Genomic DNA, 25,251 nt, shown 5'->3' with positions numbered 1-25,251 from the left:
GGATTGAACCAGTGTAATTTCAGGCACAAGACATAACATCTTAGTTCCCAAGGTTGCGATGATTAACATTTCTTACAATGCCAATGTCTATGGGCGTTGGTGACCACCATCAGGGGGTCCATATGCTCGTCCGCCTACCTATTCTATAATAAAAAAAAAACATTATTATTTTCTTATAAACTGCTTCATCTTATCTCATCCATGAAAAAGGAACATTTTTAACCTATATCATCCTAAATCTTTTCATTAAACGTTGAGATGAATGTGGAGATGTCCCATATTAGAAGCGATAAATCAAGAAACGGGATTATATTAAAGTACTTTAGCAGTACAGATAATAATGACCGTGATACAATGTCTGAATGGACCTTCGTATAATAAATGATTACCTAACTAGTATTCTTCCGTGGCTACGCCTACATATGAGAGGTGGTGATGTAAATCATGCTGTCTTCTTCTGACAACGTGTATTCAAAATTTCATAATGATTGATTTAGTAACACAGAGATAAACAAACTCACTCTTACATTTATAATATTAAGATGAATATTCTCCCAGTCAAAGTCAAAGTCAAAGTCAAAAATCTTTATTCAATATAGTAGAAGCGTTACACTTGCTTATTGATTGTCATAAATCTACCACCGGTTCGGAAATAAACACCTCAGACCTGAGAAGAACCGACGAAAGAAACTCAGCCGGTTTTTTTTATTTTTTTATATCTCATTTCTTTACAAGAATTGCAATACATATACAACACTAGCCAAATTATACATACTTTTTTTTTTATTTGAGATAACCTGGAGGCGATCGTTTCATTCCCAGGGTGTGCAATCATTTAAAAAGTCATCGGATGTGTAATATCCTTTAGCACACAAGCGTTCCTTAACGATTCGTTTAAATTTCACAATTGAATATTTTTGAACGTTTTCTAGGATCCTGTTATAAAAGCTTATACATTGTCCCATAAAAGACTTACTAACCCTGTGTAATCTGGTAATAGTGGTTGTAAGTTTATACTTGTTCCTGGTGTTAACAGTATGTACGTCACAATTTTTAGGAAAATCTTTTATGCTTTTGCGTACATACATAAAATTATCAAATATATATTGAGAAGCGACAGTCATTATTTTGATTTCTTTAAATTTACATCTAAATGAATCTTTAGGACCCAGCTTATAAGTTGTACGAATAGCCCTCTTCTGCAGTACAAAAATTTAGTATTAATAAAGTCAAATCAGTGATGCTTTTATGTAACCTGTTGCGTCGGTATGAACAGCGCCATCTATTGAGCCGTGTTGTAACTGTATATATAAAAAATATGTTTTTACTCTGTGCTCTTTTCGTGTAAAGTACATACCAATAATTTAATATCTAATGTAACTCAATGTATGTAAATAAAGAAATTGAATTTAATCGAATTATTGGTACATATAGAGACAAGACAACATCTGCCGGATTTTCTAATTTAATTTGAAAATTTTTGAATATAATCGAACAAGAAGGCACATAGATCGGCGACGACGATCGGCAGCCATATTCAAAAAAGTGTAGCCAACTACACGGGATATACTATAGTGAACAAGTATAGACGCGTATACTGCTACACTCTATTTCTTAAATCTCATAATCTAAGGGGATTCCCCTATCGATTCATAGGCGCCCTAAAGACCTCCTTGTCGCCCCCGATGATAAGATTGCATCGGCCAACGTTAACATGTTAGGTAACACAGTAAACACACACCGACCGCGCCGACGGGGTCGACGACCCTCATTCATTACGTCCCGTCGACGCTTAGGCGTATGACGGCGTTTATAATGCACAAGTCTTTCCCTCCCGATTTCAACAGCGTCCTAAGCCGAGGTCCGGCCTCACAGGAGGCGCCCTAAGGACGTCTGTGTCTCTTGAGCGTGCGGCTCCCAACATCCGGTTGAGTTCATCTCGCCCACCCCGCCCGGTGACGCTGTAGAGGCCACTCTGGCCAACAGCAACTGGACAGTTCGAAAAAAAAAATCTGAGTGGACGTTAACCTGTTTATCATTTTATTCATGGGAATGAAAGAAACGCCTCCAGGTTATTTCAAATTTAAAAAAATGAGCTATTGTTATATATTACTTATAATTGTAAATGTGAGATATAAAAAAAAATCCCGCTGAGTTTCTTTTGCCGGTCCTCAGGTCTGAGGTGTTTATTTCCGAACCGGTGGTAGATTTATGACAATCAATTGGCAAGTGTAACGCTTCTATACTGAATAAAGATTTTTGACTTTGACTTTGATTGAGATTGATCACTCGAAATGCGAAAAGAACAATGTCCATTGTGTGTAAAAGCCACTCAATATAAAATTGCTCAATATAGAAGTAAAAGCCCCAAGTGATCAGTGTAGAACTCTGATCTAAGCAAATGTAATTATTCATCAGGTCACACAAACTGAAGACGTTCTGGCTGAGCATATCAGAGGAACCGCTACCGACGCTGGACTTCCTCTCCGCAGCGCTGCTCTCCGCTGAGTACGAGAGGGCTCTGGGCCGTGCTCTCGCTATGCCGGAGTGCAGGCTGATACCTTTTTTTGGAGCTTTTTTAAGAGAATTAAGGTAAGTTATCTTTATGGCAACTACTATCCATAAATATTGGCAATAAACCAATACTGGCAACATTTTCTGAATAGTTATCAGGACAAACAGCACTTAAGATAAAACTGCTCAGCCTCAAACGGAACACGCTTTATATCACGTACAAATTATGTCATAAAAACAAACTTCTATAGTCAGGAAACAGATGTATACCTTATTTTTATGGGTCGTAGTTCGGGAATTCTTTCTTTGTTAACCGGAATTCGTTGAGTTATGAGTAAATAAAAAAATATATAAAAATCTAGCATATAAGTCAAAAGCTTTACGGCGTTATTTATGGAGATAAAATAAAAGGAATTTATATTTTTGGGTTTGCACAAACTGCTGCTACTGCTGCAGTTAATACTTGAGGTCACTTTTCCTATAATTTCTTTTAAAGAATCAAAAATGGTTGGGTCAGTTTCGGTAACTCGCAATAGTCATATTAATATCCTGGGAAATTATTCACACACGGCCATCTGATCCCAAATTAAGCAGAGCTTGTGCTATGGAAACCAGACAACTGATATACTTCATATACTGCTTTTCTTTTGTAAATACATACTTATATAGATAATTACATCCAATCACAGGACAAACAGACATGTTAATGCACACAAATGTCTGTCCTGGGTGGGAATCGAACACACAACCTTCGGCGTAAAAATCAAGTATCTACCAACCACGCCAACCGGCTCGTAACGTAAAAAGAGACAGTTATTTTGGAATCACCGACATACAATTCAATTAAAATTATTTGTCTAGATCGATGATTAAAAATAAAAAATGGTTTTTTTTTTTAAGAAAGAATATATATAATATTAAAATGTTTATTATCGAATACTTTATAGTTATGGTTAAATATATAATAATAGTTATCTATTTATATAATTCAGATGTAAGCATTTATTACTAACGATATATTACACTCCGGCTGATAATTAAAAAAATCTTTTTTTTTATTAGTTTTTTTTATTAGTTTATTTACAATCACTTACACTACAACATTTAGAGAACAATTAATAAAAACTTATTATCTAAGTGTAGTTAAAAGTAAGCACAACATGCGAATGCAAAATGGAAACCAGTTCAATCAATCAATCAATCAATCAACAGCCAATCGTTGTCCACTGCTGAACATAGGCCTCTCCCAAGGTGCGCCAAAGCTCCCTGTCCTCCGCCTTCCGCATCCAGTTGGTGCCCGCCACCTTCTTAAGGTCGTCGGTCCACCTGGCTGGAGGGCGCCCTACGCTGCGCTTGCCGATTCGCGGTCTGCACTCTAGGACTCGTCTGCTCCAACGGCCATCGGTCCTACAACATACGTGACCAGCCCACTGCCACTTCAGCCTGCTAATTTTGCAAGCTATGTCGGTGACTCCAACATAAACCAGTTCATAAATACAAAAAAAGAAGCTTAAAAAAATTAAGAAACATAATACAAAAATAAAAAATATACAATTTTATAAATATATCCAATAAGTGATACTCATAACTATTTATCATTCAAATATATTCTTGACAGTACTATATAGTTCAATCAAAGGTAACGCGTCCTTTTTTTTTTAAACGCTACAGTACAAGTCCAACAATCGTGATAGCCCAGTGGTTAGGACGCGTGAATATTAACCGATGGTCGTGAGTTGAAACTGGAGGTTTTATGTGTTGTTATATACGACCCTATAAGCGTATGAGAAATTCAACGTCAGAGAGTCAAATACAAACTAACGTTATTTTTCATATAACCCTACATACATACACAAACGAGAACAGAGTCCTCTTTTTTAAATTATATAATACATAGATATTACCAACCTGCATTGGAGCGGAGTGGTGTAATAAAGGCGAAAGATTTATACGTTTTGAAGGGAAACCAGAGTGTAAAGTGTAATGCCGAGATGGCCCAGTGGTAAGAACGCGTGAATCTTAACCGATGATCGTGGGTTCAAACCCGGGCAAGCACCACTGAATTTTCATGTGCTTAATTTGTGATTATAAATTAAATTCATCTCGTGCTATACGGTGAAGTAAAACACCGTGAGAAAACCTGCATGTGTCTAATTTCACTGAAATTCTGCCACATGTGTATTCCACCAACCCGCATTGAAGAAGCGTAGTGGTAATAAAATAAGCTCCAAACCTTCTCCTCAAAAAGAGGAGAGGAGGCCTCTAGCCCAGCAGTGGTACATTCACAGGCTGTTACGGTGTAATAAGCTCCAAAACCTTCTCCTCAAATAGGGAGAGGAGGCCTTTAGCCCAGCAGTGGGACATTCACAGGCTGTTACGGTGTAATAAGCTCCAAAACCTTCTCCTCAAATAGGCAGAGGAGGCCTTTAGCCCAGCAGTGGGACATCCACAGGCTGTTACTGTGATATTATTTTAAAATAAAATATTCTTTTCAAAACAATAATATGGTACAGTTCTATTTTTACCTTCAGCCTACATTACTAATACACTGACATATCATTACGTTACAACCGAAACTTCGAAAGTAAAGTTAAAGTGTATATAAGTAGTTAAGTGGAATAGTATTGTATTATAAATATAGTTATATTAATCGAGAACTGTTTGTCGTGCGTAATATAGAAGTCGCGTGGAATATATAGATCTAAGGTTTGTTTATCTTTATTCCTTCTTCAATTGGAATAGGCTATTATATATCTCTAAAGATTATTTGTATTTGAACCAACAATCGACAATTAAATTCCACTGAACCACTTAAACCCTTGAAAACAATCTTCTTATTCAGAAGTCGGTTAAAAACTGCTACCTCCGAATGTAGGACGAGGCGCTGATCTTGGCCCAGATATTTTTGAGTGGAACTCGTTGAAAATTTTGTAAATTCAATCTTCTCTCATACGGAATAGAGTTCAAGATCGCGTGATATATATGTCGAGTTGTTCTCATGTCCGTAAGAATGTCATTTGCATGAATTTTTTTTCATGAATTTACCATAATAATAAGGCTTTTTAGCTAATTTACAGCTTTACTTATAAACGAACAGTTAAACAGTGATTCCTCTCTATCTATCATCATTGATTTGACATCGGAGAGAAGAGGACACAGTATTGTTTATATAGTCAACTCCGTAGCAATATTTATTGGTAAAAAAAAATATTACATTTATGGTTTAGTTGGTCAATGAATCTGGAGTCAGATCTAAATGGGTTCAACCAACAGCAGCAATGTCTAGTATTGTTTATGTGGTTTTGTGTTCCGGCTTAAAATATGAGTGACCCAGTGTAATTACAGGCACAAGGGATATAACACCTTCGTTCCCAAACTAATGTATTCAAATACAGTACACTAAGCAAAGCTGTCCAATTTTTGTGACCAAAATTTAAATGTTTTTTTTTTTAAAAAGGCAAGCAGGCATATTATGGTGATAATAAATAGTCACCACCGGTCATAGACATTATCACTTTAAGAAATGTTAACCATCCCTTACATCGCCAATGCGCCACCAACCTTTGAAACTAAGATGTTAAGTTCCTTGTGCCTGTAATTACACTGGCTCACTCATATTTTACACCGAAACACAAAACTACACAAAGAAAACTAGACATTGCAGATTGGCGGTAGAATACGTGATAAGTGGGTAGTACCCACCCAGACGGCTTTACACACACAAGCTTTCATTCATAAGCGTAATATTTTAATGAAAAAATGTATTTATAAAAGTACTCTATGAAAACATAGAACGAATTTTTCGTGGTCTGCGGGCATTAGTGAGATTAATGTCATGCAGATAATATTAATCTATGTTAACTCTGCCTGTCGGTCATGCAATTACGATTAAACCACTGAACCGATTTTGATAAAACTACAAGGCGAAGTCGCGAGTAAAGCGTATAAGTGCTAATGGCCTTATGGTCGAATATTATTACATAGATATATGTTTTGTCGGTATGTTTTCACCCCTATCACGTAAAAACTACGCATCCGATTATTGGAACTGTCAAAATATCGTTTGAATTTAAATTTTCACTATGGACATAGAATATATATATTTATTATGTTAATATGTTGCATATTTCAAAGATATAGCTTAATATGCCACTAGGTGGTAGGCCTTTGTGCAAACCCGAGTAGGTACCACTCACTCATGACATATACTACCATTACATTACTTAAATAGTGCGAATTTTTTATGGGCGGTGGTGCCTTACCATCAGGTCCACTTGACCATCTATTTTATAAAAAAAAAAACATTTTTATAAAAGCGAAAGCAACATGCACTTCACAAGCTGTCCGTACAGACTTCGTACGGGTACCTCTCCAGACGGGCTCGCACAAAGCCCTACTACCTATTAAAGCGTTTAGTTAGTATGTGTTTATTATTGTCGTCGTCGTCGTAACAGCCTGTGAATGCCCCACTGCTGGGCTAAGGCTCCCTTTTTTTTGAGGATAAGGTTTTGAGCTCTGGAGCGCTGGTAACTTTGGAGCACATAAAAATTCAGTGGTGCTTAATTTGTGTTTATAATTCATCTACCCGCATTAGAGCAGCGTGGTGGAAAAAGCACTTCTCTCTCTTGGAGGAGGCCTTTAGCCTAGCAGTGGAACATTAACAGGCTGTTACTGACTGCATACTGATAAAATTAGACTTCACAACGTTATATTTGACTTCAACCGTTATTACTTCTGGGTCATATTTCGCAAATGAACTAAAACTTCCACACAAGCGATTAAGCTGAAATTTTGATAACACAATTAGGAATACCTACTAAGTATATTAAAGTTCATTCAACTTAATACATGGATTGAATTAATACTAGTGATAGCCTGATGGTCTAGGGCTAGAGACTTGAAACCTACACGATGATTGCGAGTTTCAGTTGTGAGAAATGCAAACCACATTGCTCACAAAACGGCGCGTGGAATACGCTCTAATATTCAAGGGAAGAAGAGGCATTTGCTCAGCAGTATGAAGCTTACAGGCTGTTAAGTTTAACTATATAACTACAAAAAGTCAACTGGCACACATTCCGAGTCAATAAAGAAATCATCTACAATTTACTATATGAAATACAAACCAATATTGATATTGCACTAGTTTTCGACCGCGCTGTTACCCAGGCTTGGGTTGGATTTGTCAGGTGTTAGTTATAAGACGAGCCGGTTGGCTTGGTTGGTAGATACTTGCCTTTCGCGCCGCAGGTCGTGTCTTCGATTTCCACCCAGTACAGACATATGTGTGTATAAACATATCTGTTTGTCCTGAGTCTGGGTGTAATTGTCTATATAAGTATGTATTTACAAAAGAAAAGTAGTATATGTAGTATATCAGTTGTCTGGTTTCCATAGTACGAGCTCTGCTTAGTTTGGGATAAGATAGCTGTATGTGAATAATGTCCCAGGATATTATTATTATTATAAAAAAGTAGTCTATGTCCTTTTGTAGAGTTCAAGCTTGCTTCCTACTAAAATTTCATCAAAATCGCTTTAGTGTTTTAACCGTGAAAATTTATTATAAGCTAACAATCCTTACGATAACACAACGTTGAAGTTGACAATAAAAAATTTACTATTGATATATACCGACAGTTTGACCCGGTTATCGTTTTAAGAAAACAGCATCCAAGCGTCTCAAATATTCGTCTCCTATTCCCAATTGTACCCGAGACGATATCGTATGAACATCCAATAGTAATATTACAAACGTGAAAGTGAGTTTGTTTGTGAAGCTATGAAAGCTACAACATGAAGTTTGAGTTTGTTTGTTTGTGAAGCTTTTATGTTTTAACTACAACATGAGGTTGTCGAAACAAAATCATGAATGCGCACATTTTCAGAAGAGGATATAGGCTATTTCCCCCCTTCTCACACGGGGGCGGAAACCAGTCTATACAAATAAATAAAAAGGCACTCACAGGGACTGCCGATAGAAGTGACAACTTGAAACTGTTAAATATATTTGTCCAATTTCCACATCTATTGGCACTCCAAGTAATAATTCTATCCATTTTTATTATATAGCTTTTTATTCGTCGAAATACACAGTATTTCGCAAACTCGATACAAAATATTAAAACAGCTTTATTTAAATAAATAATAGATAAAATTTGCTTATATAATTTTTATTTACATACATTTCAATCACTATCATCCTCATTAATTTCCGCAATAGTTAAATTATTGTGCATGTCGGTGACGCGGAGCCACGAGTCTATGCATTACGATAAACCAGCGCAACGCGTCTAAAGAAGTTTTCACTTCAATAAAATTGAGGTATCTTTCTGTGATATCAGTATAGTTAGAACCCCCTCATCTTAGGGGGCCTAGTGCGCCTTTCCTATTATAGCTACGCCACTATATACTAGGGCAATTTCTTAATATATTTATTCTTAAGTCACGTTATGTATTTAGTAAGAAATGCCTACCACGTGTATTTATTATGAGATTTAAAAAACATTTTTGTTAAAATATTGTTAAAAGCTAAAAATAAAGTCCTAAAACCACTAACATATTACCCATGCACTACACTCCGTGGATATACCTAGCTAACTATTGCGAATGACTTTGAGCTGACATTACCTTAAGCATTTTTATTTCAATTTTTGTTTGTCTTTACGTGTGTAAAACATATTTCTTCTAGAACCCAATTCTACTAATTTATAACGATTACGATGAAATGGCCCAATGGTAAGAACGCGTGAATCCTAACCGATGATCGTGGGTTCAAACCCGGGCAAACACCACTGAGTTTTCATGTGCTTAATTTGTGATTATAATTCATCTCAAAAGGAAAACATGAAAGAACAGGAAGGTGATGGAATAAGCTCCAAACCTTCTCCTCAAAAATGGAAAAAAGGCCTTAGCCCAGCAGTGGGACATTCACTGCTTTACTAGACTAGACTAGACTGTTACTATTACGATGCGTTCCCGATTCAATTTCAACCCAACTTTGACTCTATATTGATTCGGATCGAAACCGAACCGATATGATTTTACCATATATCGTTGTGTCAAAACCAAACGTAATTGTTAACTTCTATGGCCAAAGTCGATAATTAAATTAAAGAATAGGAAAACGGATAAACGACAACGATTACGCTTCGATTCGATTGCGGTAAAGTGAGAATTTGTTAGTAGATTTCCCAGGCCATTTAAGGTTCGATATACAAAAGTTAATAATATAAGTGTGTTTCTTATTATTGGCAAGCATTTTGTTTTGTTGTTAAGACTGAACTAAATTTTTTAGTTACAAATTATAAATAAATTTCAATTTGATTAAGTTCAGCATATAATTTATTTATATTTAGAGTTCTCATTTACCAATTTATCTTCTGGACAAAATAATTTATAGTAGTAACTGACCCGCAAAATAGTAGCGTGGTGGAATTCTTAACCTTCTCCTCGAAAAGGATAGGAGGTTTTCAGGCCCAGCAGTGGGACATTCACAGTCCGTTACTTTTTTATATTAATAATATTTTCTTTTAAAATAACTGACTCTATTTAATTAAAATATAGTGGTAACAACAGCTCCATGTAGATATTAATCACACACATGCTCTCGGTCGAGTGGCCTCATCTCAATGTGTTATTTTTTAATTACAACAGTTTATTCTCTGGGGGGTTAACCTGGGGGTTAATTACCCCTAGGCAAGAGGGGTTAATTACGCAAGTTTGACATAGATAAATGGCTGGCTGGAATTATTCTTGGCTTTGATGTTTTAAATATTTGTTTTGTTATTGAACAGCGATAGCTCAATGGTATTAAGGCAGCCTCGCGATTAGAAGTCGCAGGTACGATCCTGCTCTTTTGGGTTTTGCACTTACTTCGAATATTAGTTTTACGCTTAACTGGGGAATCAAATTTAATATGTGAAGAGAAAACTTTGTACCCACTTTTTAATCATATTACGCGCAAGCAGAAGTGTGAGATTTGGCCCGGTTAATTTTTACATGAAAAATAAGGGCTGAAAGCTTAACTGTATGTATAATATGTGTTAAAAATATGTTATCACTACATACTTTGTTGTACATGCCTCGTTGGTCTAGTGGCTTGATGTAAAGCCGCAGACCCGGAGTTCCTGGGTTCAATTCCCATGTCGGGCCAATAAAAAGTTATTCGGTTTTTCTGTTAGAAAAGTCTCAGTAGCAGCCCAGAGTCTGGATGTTGGAAGTGTGTACACTGCCGTGCCTCGGAAAGCACGTAAAGCCGTTGATCCTGCACCTGAAATCTTTCCGGTCGTGTTGGATAGCGGATCGGATTATGAGAGTTAGGCCCGTAGACATTGGCATTGTAAAAAATAAGAACCATCGTTTACATCGCCAATGCGCCACCAACCTTGGGAACTAAGATGTTATCCCTTCCCTTCCCTTGTGCCTGTAATTACACTGACTCACTCACCCTTTTTTTTTTTTTTTTTTATAGTAAAGGAAGGCGGACGAGCATATGGGCCACCTGATGGTAAGTGGTCACCAACGCTCTTAGACATTGGCATTGTAAGAAATGTCAACTATCGCTTACATATCCAATGCGCCACCAACCTTGGGAACTAAGATTTTATGTCCCTTGTGCCTGTAATTACACTGGCTCACTCACCCTTCAAACCGGAACACAACAATATCAAGTATTGCTGTTTTGCGGTAGAATATCTGATGAGTGGGTGGTACCTACCCAGACGAGCTTGCACAAAGCCCTACCACCCTTCAAACCGAAACACCACAATACCAAGTACTGTTTTGCGTTAGAATATCTGATGAGTGATACCTACCCATACGAGCTTGCGCAAAGCCCTACCACCAGTATAACCCGTAGTAGTAATACGCGTATTACTGTATTGCCTCAATAAATATCCACCCGTTGACACTGTCGAAGTCATTTGGGCCAACAGCAACAAGTCAATGCGAAAAATGGGTATTACTAATTTTAAGAAAATTTCTAACATTCCTATTTATACCTCTATTTAAGCATAAAGCTTGTGTTGTGAATGGTGATTACAATAAACCAAGGGGTCAGGATCGACCCGGCGACTTTTACATAGCTAGCTGTTCCGTAATTGCACTAAACCATTGCACCATAATATTGACGCTCCCGCTTATTAGTGAGTTGCCTTGAGTTAAAATAAACATGTCCTTGAGTAGTGGAAATGCTCTCCATCGTCCTTCCTTATCTCAAAAAAGACAGCTAACATGATAGTCTTCTTCTATATTAGAAGCCCTTCAGCTAAGATGTCCTAAGGGATAGAACACTTAATCTTATATCTTAGCCGAAGATTGCGGCTGCGGATTCAAATCTTCACAAGTACCACTGGCCCCTAAGACACGGGTCTTCCTAGTTTAGAGTACCAGAGTAGATATGAATGGATGTACAAAAACGATTTAAAAAAAGATTTTTATTTATTTATTTATCTATTAAATCTTCATGTACATAATTTGTGTGTACCAAGCATCTCGTGAGGAAATGTTCAGATGAGTCACGCGTTGAGAATACGTGATTTATCTCAACTCATTCATGTTACGTTGTTAACTCCGATCTTTTTATTTATTTTTCCAGAGAAATCCTGGCAGCGACGCCGTCATTGACGACCCACTCTGTCGCCGTGACGCCGACGCACAGGAGAGACACCAAGCGCGACTCAGTGAAGGATGACAGGTAAATACTGAACACGATTATGGTAAGCTGGTGGTAGAGCTTGGTGCAAGCTCATCTGGGTAGGTACCACCCACTCATCAGATATTTAACCGCAAAACAACAGTACTTGGTATTGTTGTGTTCCGGTTTGAAGGGTGAGTGAGCCAGTGTAATCACAGGCACAAGGGACATAACATCTTAGTTCCCAAGGTTGGTGGCGCATTGGCAATGTAAGCGATGGTTAACATTTCTTATAATGCCATTGTCTATGAGCGTTGGTGACCACTTACCATTAGGTGGCCTATATGCTCGCCCCCCTTCCTGTTCTATATAAAAAAAAATTATAGAGATATATATTTTTTTGAAAATATATCTCCATAGACTTTGACACATAAACCGTCCCTTACCTTACAATGAGCCACCAATTCTAGGAAATATGTAATTTACCTTGTGCCTGTAACTACACTGGCTCACTCACCCTCCATGCATAGTTATTATGATAAAAAAAAATACGAGAAAGTTTAATTATGTAGGTCTTACGATAAAATAACAGTGACTGTCAAAAATCACGCCAATGTCTATAGGCGGTGGTGACCACTTACCATCAGGTGGCCCACCTACCTTTCCACCTATATTATAAGAGAAGTAAATAAGAACATACTAGAGTAATATAATAGCGTATTATAGATTATAATTTTTTTAATTTAGCACTTCACACACACACACATCTAGTGACCCAAGAGCTCTAGCGGTGCAGAGAGGCAATAGTGGCAGCGTCTTGGGTACAATGCCACAGGACAATCTTTTAGACGGCGTGTTTTTGTTTTAAATTTGTAATGTGTATTTTGTTCTTTCTTTTTATTTTCATTTTGTATATTATAAAAATGGCTGACCATAGCTTCTAGGAATTATCAAATTGTTAAATATTTAGCACTCAATACATTTTGAGAAATGCCAACTTTTTTCCAACAAAATAATAAAAAGCAGTCAATTTCAACAGATCTTCAATTAAAAGAGGCACAAGACGAGAAAGCTGTAAGAGAGTGGACCAAGGCGCGACCACCAGCCCACTACGAGACAGCTGCACGCGGGAGTCGCGGTACACCGAGACGAGCAGACAGGTGGTAAGTCTACCAGAATCTTCAACTAATTTATTCAACATAGAATTATTACTCACTTATTGATTATCAAATTTGAAACTACCATAGAATCGGAAACAGATTCTTATCTGGGTAGAACCGGCGAAAGATACAGCGGTTTTTTTTTATCGTGTATGTCATACAAATTAAAAAACAAGAAATAGCCAGGAAGCGCTCGTTACATTCCCAAGATGTGCTATCATCCATAAAGTCACTAATTTTCAAATCAGAATATTTTTTTTATTCAAATAGACTTTTACAAATATTATTGAATCGTCAAGCGCTACCGGTTCGAAATGTAGATTCTAACGAGAATATTAAAGAATTATGCCTTTAGCACACAAGCGTTCCTTAAGTATTTCTTAAATTTGGCAGGAGAAGCATTTTCGACGCTTTCTCTCCTGTTGTAAAAACAATAACACCAATTTCCAAATGCGAAAACTCCGGAAATTTATTAGTGGAATCGTCGTGACAATTGTATTTTATTTTATAAGGATCATTACACATTACACTAGACTTATATTTCTGTGTACTCCCTCCAGCCAAACCACAGCATCTAATATTGAGCCGGTTGGCGTGGTTGGTAGAACACTTGCCTTTCACGCCGAAGGTTGTGGGTTCGATTCCCACCCAGGACAGACATTTGTGTGCATGAACATGTCTGTTTGTTCTGAGTCTGGGTGTAATTATCTATATAAGTATGTATTTACAAAAGAAAGTAGTATATGTAGTATATCAGTTGTCTGGTTTCCATAGCACAAGCTTTGTACAAGCTTAATTTGGGATCAGATGGCCGTGAGTGAAAAATGTCCCGGGATATTATTATTATTAATATATAACTAAGTAACAACTAACATTATAAATAATAAAATTCGAATTTAAAATATTACATTTTAAAAATGATAATTGTAAATCTAAAACTAAAAACTAAAACTATTAGCAAATATGAAAAACTATAAAATATATTAAATATACTAATAGAATGAATAGAAATAAGCATATTTAATTATTTATTTACAATATTCATTTTATTGTTTACACACTGTGGTGCTGTGTCGCCCGCACGCATACCAACCATCTGCCACTCAAATGCAGTGCAGGCGCCGAGGCTTGCCCTTATTGAAATATCGGTTACGTTAAAAGGTCAAAAATTAACTTACAAATGTTTAAGGTTGGTTTAATTAAATGAACTCTATGTGCTAATATGAATAAAAAATATAATATCTGTGATAAGATTGCACGAAATACTATAGGGATCTCATTGCATAACAATAATAGAAACAAAACATTGAACACTGTTATAAATAATAAACAAAACAAAATGATTAAGCATTCTCTTCGTTTTTACTTTTTTTTTAAACGCATTCGTTTTTTCAAGAGAGGGTTGCCATGGAAAGAAGATATAAAATTCAAAACTACGAACAATATTGCTTATAGAATAAATAAAAATAATTTTCGGGGTCACCAACATTACTTATAATATATTCTGTTACTGAGATAGGCAAGTGGTAAGAACGCGTGGATCTTAACCGATGATCATGGGTTCAAACCCGGGCAAGCACCACTGACTTTTCATGTGCTTAATTTGTGTTTATAATTCATCTCGTGCTTGACGGTGAAGGAAAACATCGTGAGGAAACCTGCATGTCTAATTTAACTGAAATTCTGCAACATGTGTATACCCCCAACCTGCATTGGAGCAGCGTGGTGGAATAAGCTCTAAACCTTCTCCTCAAAAAGGTAGAGGAAGCTTTAGCCCAGAAGTGGGACATTAACAGGCTGTTACTGTATATTCTTGTACTGAACGAACACTAAATTAATATATAATAATAAACAAATTCAATTAAAACAAATATCCAAAATTGAACTTTAAATCTGACTTTCAAATACTAAAGTTTAATGGAAATCTCTAGTACATCGCATCATTTGATGAAGAAGGCGAACAGTTCCGACGGGTCGGGCCCGAGGGTCTGATGAACTTGGAGAAGGTGTACCGGACGCAGGCGGTGATGGACCACATAGCGAGCTTCCACCAGCACCGATACAGCCTGGCGAGGACAACGGCACCCGTCTTTGGAGATTATTTAAGGTGGTATCGTATTAAATAAGTTTTAATGTGTTCTACTGATCGGAGAAAGTTCTCGAATATATAACCAATACATAAAAACTTATTTTTTATAATGTAGTCGAATTTTGTGGTTTCTGTTAGTTTAAACCGGAACGCAACAATACAAAATATTGCTGTTTAGCGGTAGAATATCATATGAGTACCACTCACCTACTCAGACGGGCTTGCACAAAGCGTTACCACCAAGAACGTAGTTAAGTTGCTAATTAAAAGTGCGTTATATACTTTGAGCTCGTAGAAGAAACAAAGGATACACGCATTGTTATATGTTGTTTCTACATAATTCAAAACTGTTCTCGAAAGTAAATAGTATTATATAATAGCGAGTTAACAACAAAAACAACAAGGGAGATCGTTGCAATATTAGTTAATACTCCAGAGTATAAACTCCGTGAACGATATAGCGATATAGATGTGTGGTATTTTGTGTACAGTGCGAAAAATCACTTTATATTTTCAACAACGGCTTTTCGCAAGCTTTTTTTTTTTAAAAAATAAGGCGGACGAGCATATACACCTGATGGTAAGTGGTCACCAACGCCCTTATACATTGGAATTGTAGAAATGTCAACCATCGCTTACATAGCCAACCAACTTTGGTAACTAAGATTTACCGGACCACAACAATATCAAGTACTGCTGTTTTGCGGTAGAATATCTGATGAGTGGATGGTACCCACCCAGATGATCTTGCACAAAGCCCTACCACCAGTAGAGCTAGTAACTAGAATAGAGTAGCTCGTAACAACATGTACAATACCAAGCATAATCGTTGAATAAACTGCGAACTACTTGCTTAGCTGCTGTTTAGTTAAACACTGATTTGTCCTTTTCTGTCATTATTGATTTGAAATAGGAAAGAAGAAGACACATCATTTTTTAACTAATAAAATCCTCAACAACACTTATAGGTCAGTCTTACTTATAAAAAGACTAAAATACCCCCTATCTTTTTAGAACAGCTATTGAATCATGCGAAGAGCCCGTCTTCGTGCAACCAGCGCAGACGACCGCAGGTTCAGACTTTGAGAACGAAGCTCTGTACGAGCTGGAAGGAGGAGGATATTGCCCTGTACAGCCCCTACCTCATGATCATGGCGTCACTATGTTCCCCCTTGCTCCGCAGAACGGGGAGAGAATGGACAGGCACGTTTTACAGGTATAGTTGGTCCAGATATTGCGTCATTATAATCACCATTATCATCGAATCAAATACTCTTTATCGTATATCACTTCTAAAAGTAACTCTGCCATCACAATCCCCCTCGTGAGCCGGAGCGTGGAATTGTATTATATAAAACCTCTTTCAATAAATAGAATATCTGAATAGATTTCCTACAAGAGAACTGTTCAACAAGCAATCTCTTAGAAACTCTCTTCAAAGCTTTCTATATTACAAATATATAATGTAAATAATTTTATATATAAAATAATAATGATAATTTCGTCATATATCTAGCCACTAGACTAATTTATAATGTCGTATTAAGCATACGAATCTCTCTATTGCAGATATTACACCACGGGACCGCGTGTGTAGTGGGGGAGACGGAGTGGGGCGGCGCGTTCGCTCAGCTAAGGCTAGAACGTTCGTGCGCACTGCTCACGTGGTGCCGCACAGCGCACCGGCCACACTCACAACACGGTATGTAATTTATGTTAATATCATATTTTACTGTTGACTTTAGTGGTACTGTACTACCGTCTAACAATAATACGTCGCATTGTTTTATCTCGGTTGAAATTGTGAGTTAGCCAGTGTAACTACAGGCACAAGGGACATTACATCTTTGTCCCCAAGGTTGATGGCGCATTGGTGATGTAAAAATTTTCTTACGGCGCCAATGTCTATGGGCAGTGGTGACAAATAACCATCAGGTGGCCCATCTGCCCGTACGCCTACCTATATTATAAATAAAAAAGAAATAAACATCAATACTTTACATTGCTGTATTGCTTCCCATGGATGTTGGCGCATTGGCAATATATATTACATATTTGTCTGTTAATTGCATCACTGGAAATAAAATATAAAATGAAATAAGAAATTAAAGTGAAAATATTCCATTCGGTATTCATTCCATATTTCTTAATTATGGTCGATATTTCGTTAACAACAATGCTTTTAATTTTCAGGTGAAACCCCATCAGAAAACGTACAGCAACCTGAGATTAGCTTATCATACAACCCCGAGGAAATCATACCCCTTAAATATTCTGGAAACTTGGTGCACGAAAATGAAGCTGGTGTGGTCGGGGAGGAGGGGTGAGTAGTAAGAGGGGAGTCTACTTATTAATGCCACAATATTATTTACTTGTTGTATATTTTATTAAATTTATTTTTAGCTATATTCATATATATTTAACATATTTCACCAATAGATGGCGTTAGTAGTATTTTAAATCGCGCTATCGTTGAACTGTTTTAATAATACAAGGTGTAATTGCGTTTCTATTAATATGACTTATAAATTCCAAGCCATATGTTCAAATTAGAAAATATCACTGGTTTTAATTTGTGCTCCTCTGGGAATATTAAGTGTTTTGTGCGGTGACTACTCCTATCGTTTTGAGAAGACTTATTTATTTATTTATAAGATCACCAACAATATACACACGTATCTGTGTGTATATTGTTGGTTATAGCAAACAGTTGATAAAATAAAAAAAGAAGTGGTACCTCAAATACAGTAAGGCAACATACACATTATAGCACAAAGCACTTAGAACACGCTAAATGTTGGACTGGTCACTTCTATCGTTTTAAGAAGACTGAAAAAAATCAAAATATTCTATATTCAAGTGGACTATAACAGGCACTTGTCCTCACTTACAGTAACAGCCCGTGACTTTCCCACTGCTGGGCTAAGGCCTCCTCTCCCTTTTTGAGAGAAGGTTTGGAGCTTATTCCACCACGCTAATCCAATACGGGTTGGTGGAATGCACATGTGGCAGAATTTCAGTGAAATTAGATACACGCAGATTTCCTCACGATGTTTTCCTTCACCGTCAAGCACGAGATGTCAAATTAAGCACATGAAAATTCTTGAACGGACTTGAACCCACGATCATCGGTTAAGATTCACGCGTTCTTACCACTGGGCCATCTCGGTTTCACTTAATTGATGACGGCATTTAATCGATGCAAAACTACCAGCGGTTGATAGAAATGTAACCAAATGTAGATTCTATCGAGAAAACTCGGCAAGAAACTCAGACGTTACTCTTTTTCCAAAATGTGTAATACATAATCAGAAGTTTTTTTTTTTTTTAGAGAATAGGAAGGCGGACGAGCATATGGACCACCTGATGGTAAGTGGTCACCAACGCCCTTAGACATTGGCATTGTAAGAAATGTCAACCATCGCTTACATATCCAATGCGCCACCAATCTTGGGAACTAAGATTTTATGTCCCTTGTGCCTGTAATTACACTGGCTCACTCACCCTTCAAACCGGAACACAACAATACCAAGTACTGCTGTTTTGCAGTAGAATATCTGATGAGTGGGTGGTACCTACCCAGACGAGCTTGCACAAAGCTCTACCACCAGAATAAATTAACTATAGTATAAGTAAGAACTCTATCATTGCAAACGATTTTATAGATTAAAATAATTTCATGATTCATCCCAAATTTGCAGTAAATTCTAGCACAGACTTGTCGCCATATTTTTTCTCTATTAAATAATATATGAACAACAAGGAGACGAATTTAAATTGGTATTTTTACAGCTTCATCGACCTCCAATGCGTGAAGGACATGCGTCTTGGAGGCAAGTTGCTAGAACCACGTGACATCGCGGAGCTCTGCGCGTGCGCAAAGAAACATGGCCTCGAGACGTGCAGCCAACGGCCGCATATCATATCATTAGTGTACGGAAAAACTTTGAGTGATAACAGAACGGTGCATTTTGTGCTGCCACCGTATTCATTTAGGTAAATATATGCTTAATTTTACCCCCCAAAGTATTTTTTAGACTTTAGAATTGTCTTACTAACGATCTGGAATCTATAGTTACATAATTTCATAGTTACTCTTATAAAAAGAACTATGCAAAACCAGGCACGAGTTTTGTCCTAAAAATTGAATTAACTTTGTAAAGAAAAAGAAAGAAAGAATCTTTGCCAAAACTGTGTTTTTTATAGATATATCTGAGAGAAGCTCTTTCATCTAAATTATAAAACCAACAAAAACTATGTTTTCTATTATCTGTTTGGTACATGTAAGTAACAGCCTGTAAATGTCCCACTGCTGGGCTAAAGCCTCCTCTCCCTTTTTGAGGAGAAGGTTTGGAGCTTATTCCACCACGCGGCTCCAATGCGGGTTGGTGGAATACACAGTACAGTAACAGCCTGTAAATGTCCCACTGCTGGGCTAAGGCCTCCTCTCCCTTTTTTTTTTTTTTTTGAGGAGAAGGTTTGGAGCTTATTCCACCACGCTGCTCCAGTGCGGGTTGGTGGAATACACATGTGGCAGAATTTCAATGAAATTAGGCACATGCAGGTTTCCTCACGATGTTTTCCTTCACCGTAAAGCACGAGATGAATTATAATTACAAATTAAGCACATGAAAAGTCAGTGGTGCTTGCCCGGGCTTGAACCCACGATCATCGGTTAAGATTCACGCGTTCTTACCACTGGGCCATCTCGGCTATATGGAATACACATGTGGCAGAATTTCGATGAAATTAGACACATGCAGGTTTCCTCACGATGTTTTCCTTCACCGAAAAGCACGAGATGAATTATAAACAGAAATTAAGCACATGAAAATTCAGAGGTGCTTGCCCGGGTTTGAACCCACGTTCATCGGATAAGATTCAGGCGTTCTTACCACTGGGCCATCTCGACTTACATGTACATACATACAGATACATGTACTAAGCCCCAAAACTCTAAAACCCTCGGTCATATATATTTCTTCAAATTATAATAATACAAATCATGGACACTATTCGGCTTTGCCCAGGATATACTATATAATACGCTTTCTAAACAGCTCGCTGGCTTAGCTTTATATACCTCAGAATTATCTAAGTTAAAACTTTATCTCAAAAATTTCTGTTTCAATATAGAATGTTTGTTTTGAGTTATATTTTTACTAATATTTTCGTGATTTCATTTCTATTGTTATTTTAATAATTTTTATATTTTGTTTTGTAATATGTACTTAAAATCATATTTGCAAACATAGTCTTAATAACCATTTAGACTCCTATCCTGAGATCCTAAATAAATAACTAAATTATAAATATTTGTTATAAAATAGTCAGACTTTCCAATTTTTCGATTAAGATTGTACATCTCTAACTACCTAATGAACGTATCGTACGTTAATTATATGTTCGTATAAAATACATATATATAGTAATACCTAGTATTACTAAAATATTTATACATAGATTTATATTAATAAAAAAAAAAAAATTATTTGTTGTTATCGTTTACTTTCAGGGTGTGGGCGGTCGGCCTCCACTTTGTCATAAAGGCCTTGATAAGTCAGACAAAGCTCGCAGACCGAAGTCTCGCGTGGCTGAAAAACAAGTTCACGGCGCTTTACTACGAAGATGGATGCTGCTGCGAACCGCTCGTATCTGATGCTATACGGGTAAGCCTCACCACCTATCGTTTAAATTTACATAGATAGGCAGACTAGCAAATTGGCCACCTGATGGTGCGATGGTCACTATCGCGTATCGACAATGGCACTGCAAGAAATTGTAGCCATACCTTACATCATCAATGCACCACCGGCCTTGGGAACTAAGGTGTTATGTTCCTTGTGACTGTAATTACACTGGTTCAATCTCCTTTGAAATTGGAACACAACAATATTAACTAAGGTTAATAAAGAATAAAGAAAAAAATAAAGAAGCTAAGGCTTCTTGGCAGTAGAATATCTGATGAGAGGGTGATACCTACCCGGACGTGCTTGCACAAATCCTTACCAACAAGTAACTTAAGTCAATTCGAGTAATGTAAGTTTGACCTTTGTAATAAATTTAAAGTTTTTTTAGTTTACTATTAATTAAGCTACCTTCTAAGTTTGTTTTACGAGAACCACTATAAGAAAAAAGTGTGTAATTACTCTTTCAGATTTGGTTCTTTAAGTACATATGATTAAGTATATTAGAACTGGATGTAAATAAACAGTGAAAATAATTTGGCTTGGAGGTAAGAGTATGTAAAAAGTAATCAACACAGATACTAGGTACAAGATCAACAATACGATTTGAGATGTATTTTTCTCAATTTAGTGTTCCACCTCAATCCATCCAGGTCTTTGGAGGCAGGGAGTCAGTCTGCGACAGTTCGTCACACTCCACGCCAGTCAAATACGCAGAGTCCCACACAGACTCGATCAAGAATACGGGCTTGAAGTTTAAGAAGAACAAATCCACGTCCGAATTGAAGAGTTCTCCGAAGAGCTACAGCTCACATACATCCGGCGCGCGCAGTGATGATGACGTAGTCCAGGGATCACCGAGACACAGGTGAAAATTATTTTATATAATAAAAAGGTAGGACTGAAATGGCGTGCCAGCTAAATTTCATATATCATATGCTTAATTCTTCAGCTTATATGAAAAGAAAGAAAGAACATTTGAGAAAATGAGTGTTTAACTAAGAACCCGCTAGGCAACATTTATAAAGTACATTGTTATAAATATATTTTGACGTTACCATAAGAATTCCTTCTGTAGCTAAGAATATATTGACGGAAGCCCAGCTTGCTTACAATTTATATTGTGCTCGGTCGCAGGGAAAAGCGTCTTGAGGAAACCTTCGTGTATCGAATGAACATCTGCCTATATATGTATCCTCCAAGCCGCAATGATAGGTTGTTTTTATACATAAGAATAAGACATGTCTTTGTTCAGCTCGTACTCGGCCGCATCTAGCCAGCACTCGTCGTGCGCGCCGCGTCACAGCAGCCTCACCGCGGCGACCAGCGTGTTCAGCGGCTCTCCTAACCGCAGTAGGTAAGCTCTAAGTTTAAACATATTTTCTGAAATTAAGCTATCGCTTATTGCTATCCACCAACCTTTTGTGGAGCAGCGTGGTGGAATAAGCTACAAACCTTAGTCTAGCAATGGAATATTCACTGATTGTTACTTTTATTGCTATTTTATCATAATAATACTAATATAGTCTGTGGGGAAGATCTGGTCCTCTACAGCAATTGAAGAGTATATACATATAAATATCAAAATAAATGTTTGCGGTAGTGAATGCTATTTATTGAGGAAGATTAAAGGTTATATAGTATATAACCTTTAATCTTTTATATACCATATAACCTAGAAAACATATATATACCTATATATAGGTTTTCTAGGTTTGCAGAGTGAATATATATAGAAACGCTTCTAGAGCATTCGATTTATTTAACTTATGTGTATAATTAATTTTAGTGACACCACTTAATATAACTGATGTCAAATCAGACCTTATGTCGGTCGGACCGATTACGACCAGTAAAAAAAATGCGTGTTTTAATCGGCAATTTAACTCGGTTGGAACCAACTGCTTTACGTGCTTTTCAAGGCACAGAGCTACTAAGAGCTTTTTGATGCACAAAATCTATTAGTTTATTGGCCCGACTGGACCAACGATTTTAAATCCCGGAATAAACCGGGCTTCTGGATGAAAACATCACTACATCGTTTCCATATGTTTTTTTAATAGTTTAAGAAGATTGGAGACAAGCGAGAGATTTTGGGAGAACCTAAAACATCTGAGGACGGGCTCGGTGGGCTACGACACGCAGCTAGACTTCATGGATTTTGTAGCGTTATTTCGGAGTTTTAGGTAAGTTGAAGGATAAATCTTCGAGATTTTTTTCATGTTACATGTAAGCGGACGGATGGGCCACCTGAAGTTAAGCAGTTACCACCGCCTATAGATAATGGCGATGTAGGAAATATTAACTAATCATTACATCCTTGGGAGCGATAATGTTATGTCTCTTATGCCTGTAGTTATACTGGCTCACTCACCCTTCAAACCGAAACGCAATACTAAATATTGTAAACATATTATTTTTAGCTTAAAAATCTTGACTAGGCAACATTATTTAAAATTCAAATGTTTGGCCCAACCGCCATGTTATTAATCTGATTTAAATTTAATTAATATCGTATGTGGCGGAATTTTGACAAGTGCAGGTTCTCCCCAAAAAAAAGGAGAGGAGGCCTCAGCCCAGTGGGACATTCACAGACTGTTACTGTTAATATCGTATAAATCAATAATACATTCAAGTACAATTCGCATAGTGGAAATGTCTATGTGACGTTTTCAAAATTTTCATCAAAACACTACAATCTGTCATCTTCATACGTTGATTCGTAAGTAGCAAGACCATGGCTATATATAGCTTCATAGCATCCCGTAAAAAATTCTACGTTCTGTAAACGAAACCAGTCGCTTCTTAAGCCGGATAGGTACTAAATGCTTAAACATTGTTTCAGTCTAGTAATGAGGTCGGAGTTGAGAGACGTTTTCGAACAGTTGGCGGTACCAAGGATGCGGAACCCACTGCTCGGTGCTGAAAAGAGTCGAAGTTCTCCAGAACTTTTCCGAAGCAAAAATATTTTCCGCACGGGTAAGTCGTTAATAAATTACAAGTATTCTGTTATTTATTTCCGAACCGATCGTAAATTTTTGACATTTCAGACATATCGTATATTTCAGCAAGTGTAACGCTTTTATATAATAAAGATTTCGATTTCTTAGGGTTATTGACGAGAAATGGATCCCTGGACTTAGAACCGCCGAGTGACAAGGCGGGCAGGAAGAAAGCGTTTGACATCCTCGCAGCGGCAGCTTTACCGGGTATATTAAATAAAAACAACATTGATCTTCCTTATTAGACATATAATGTTGGAATTATATCAGGCCTATAAAAATCATGGAGTTTTTTATCAAGAAATTCATAGTAACAGACGGGACTTTGACAGTGTTGCACTGCCTGAGTCTTCGGAAGTTCCAATTGGAGTTTCCCATTTGGTTCCTTCCCCTTTAAACTAAGAGTGGAGAGTATGTTGGGTGTTAGCTGTTAAAACTTAAAGTATCTATGATTTGATAAAACTACCAAATATTTTACAATTGATCCAAGTTTTATGTTAGGCGCGAGCCCCGACGTAAGCGGTCGAGTGTTGTCACTGCCCACACTCGGGAAGTTTTGCGAGACGAGACAAAATGAACCCAAGACTGAACAACAATTGAAAGATATTATACAGGTAAGCAAGAAAAATATACCTAAGATTTACACGTTTCGTAATAGCTGTTATATTGAAAATTCGGCGTTTGCATTGATTGATAATTTTAATTCTAAGAACTGAGATGGACCGCAGACTATCACATCACATTGTACTATTTAAATTGATTATAATATAACCCCGTATTATTTAAGAATACTTAATCTACAGAGGCACGAGCCAGACCCGACACTGCGCGCGGAGAACTGCTTCTCATTCGAAGGCTTCGTAAGGTTTCTCACGGACAAAGACAATTACGCGTTCGTTCCTGAACAGCGTAGAGCTAACAATTTTTCGGGGTGAGTGCTATTTTGCTGCTAAATTACTAGTAAACAAAAACATTAATAAACATGTACAAAATTTCGTATCTATGCTTTTGACCGTTGAAGAGTTTATTCATTTGGAGCCAATTTTCATCGTAGAATCAGGTCATGCTTACCATAAAATGTATTGTCATCGGAACTAACCCAACATGCATCAACTTCGTAGGATAAAAGTGGTTCTAACTCAGCTTGCAAAGTTTGTCACAAACA

At 37.1% G+C, this 25,251-nt stretch overlaps 1 protein-coding gene across 1 annotated transcript in view; it reads left to right on the top strand.

The window, feature by feature from the left end:
- LOC126779437 (1-phosphatidylinositol 4,5-bisphosphate phosphodiesterase epsilon-1-like) overlaps positions 1 to 25,251 on the top strand; it is a 93,553-nt gene that overhangs the window by 42,171 nt on the left and 26,131 nt on the right. The window contains exons 5-20 of the mRNA XM_050503359.1: positions 2,419 to 2,592; positions 12,110 to 12,208; positions 13,188 to 13,311; positions 15,240 to 15,415; positions 16,412 to 16,613; positions 16,967 to 17,099; positions 17,591 to 17,720; positions 19,190 to 19,393; positions 20,913 to 21,066; positions 21,738 to 21,952; positions 22,340 to 22,441; positions 23,148 to 23,270; positions 23,930 to 24,063; positions 24,195 to 24,293; positions 24,588 to 24,700; positions 24,890 to 25,017. Of these exons, the coding sequence (XP_050359316.1) occupies positions 2,419 to 2,592; positions 12,110 to 12,208; positions 13,188 to 13,311; positions 15,240 to 15,415; positions 16,412 to 16,613; positions 16,967 to 17,099; positions 17,591 to 17,720; positions 19,190 to 19,393; positions 20,913 to 21,066; positions 21,738 to 21,952; positions 22,340 to 22,441; positions 23,148 to 23,270; positions 23,930 to 24,063; positions 24,195 to 24,293; positions 24,588 to 24,700; positions 24,890 to 25,017 (2,310 nt within the window). The remainder of the gene's footprint in view (positions 1 to 2,418; positions 2,593 to 12,109; positions 12,209 to 13,187; positions 13,312 to 15,239; positions 15,416 to 16,411; positions 16,614 to 16,966; positions 17,100 to 17,590; positions 17,721 to 19,189; positions 19,394 to 20,912; positions 21,067 to 21,737; positions 21,953 to 22,339; positions 22,442 to 23,147; positions 23,271 to 23,929; positions 24,064 to 24,194; positions 24,294 to 24,587; positions 24,701 to 24,889; positions 25,018 to 25,251) is intronic.

The sequence above is a fragment of the Nymphalis io genome, chromosome 29, assembly GCF_905147045.1.
Source record: "Nymphalis io chromosome 29, ilAglIoxx1.1, whole genome shotgun sequence".
In the NCBI taxonomy this organism is placed as follows: Eukaryota; Metazoa; Arthropoda; class Insecta; order Lepidoptera; family Nymphalidae; genus Nymphalis; species Nymphalis io.
Note: the sequence above shows the minus strand (reverse complement) of the source record. Positions and strands in the feature narration are given on the sequence as shown.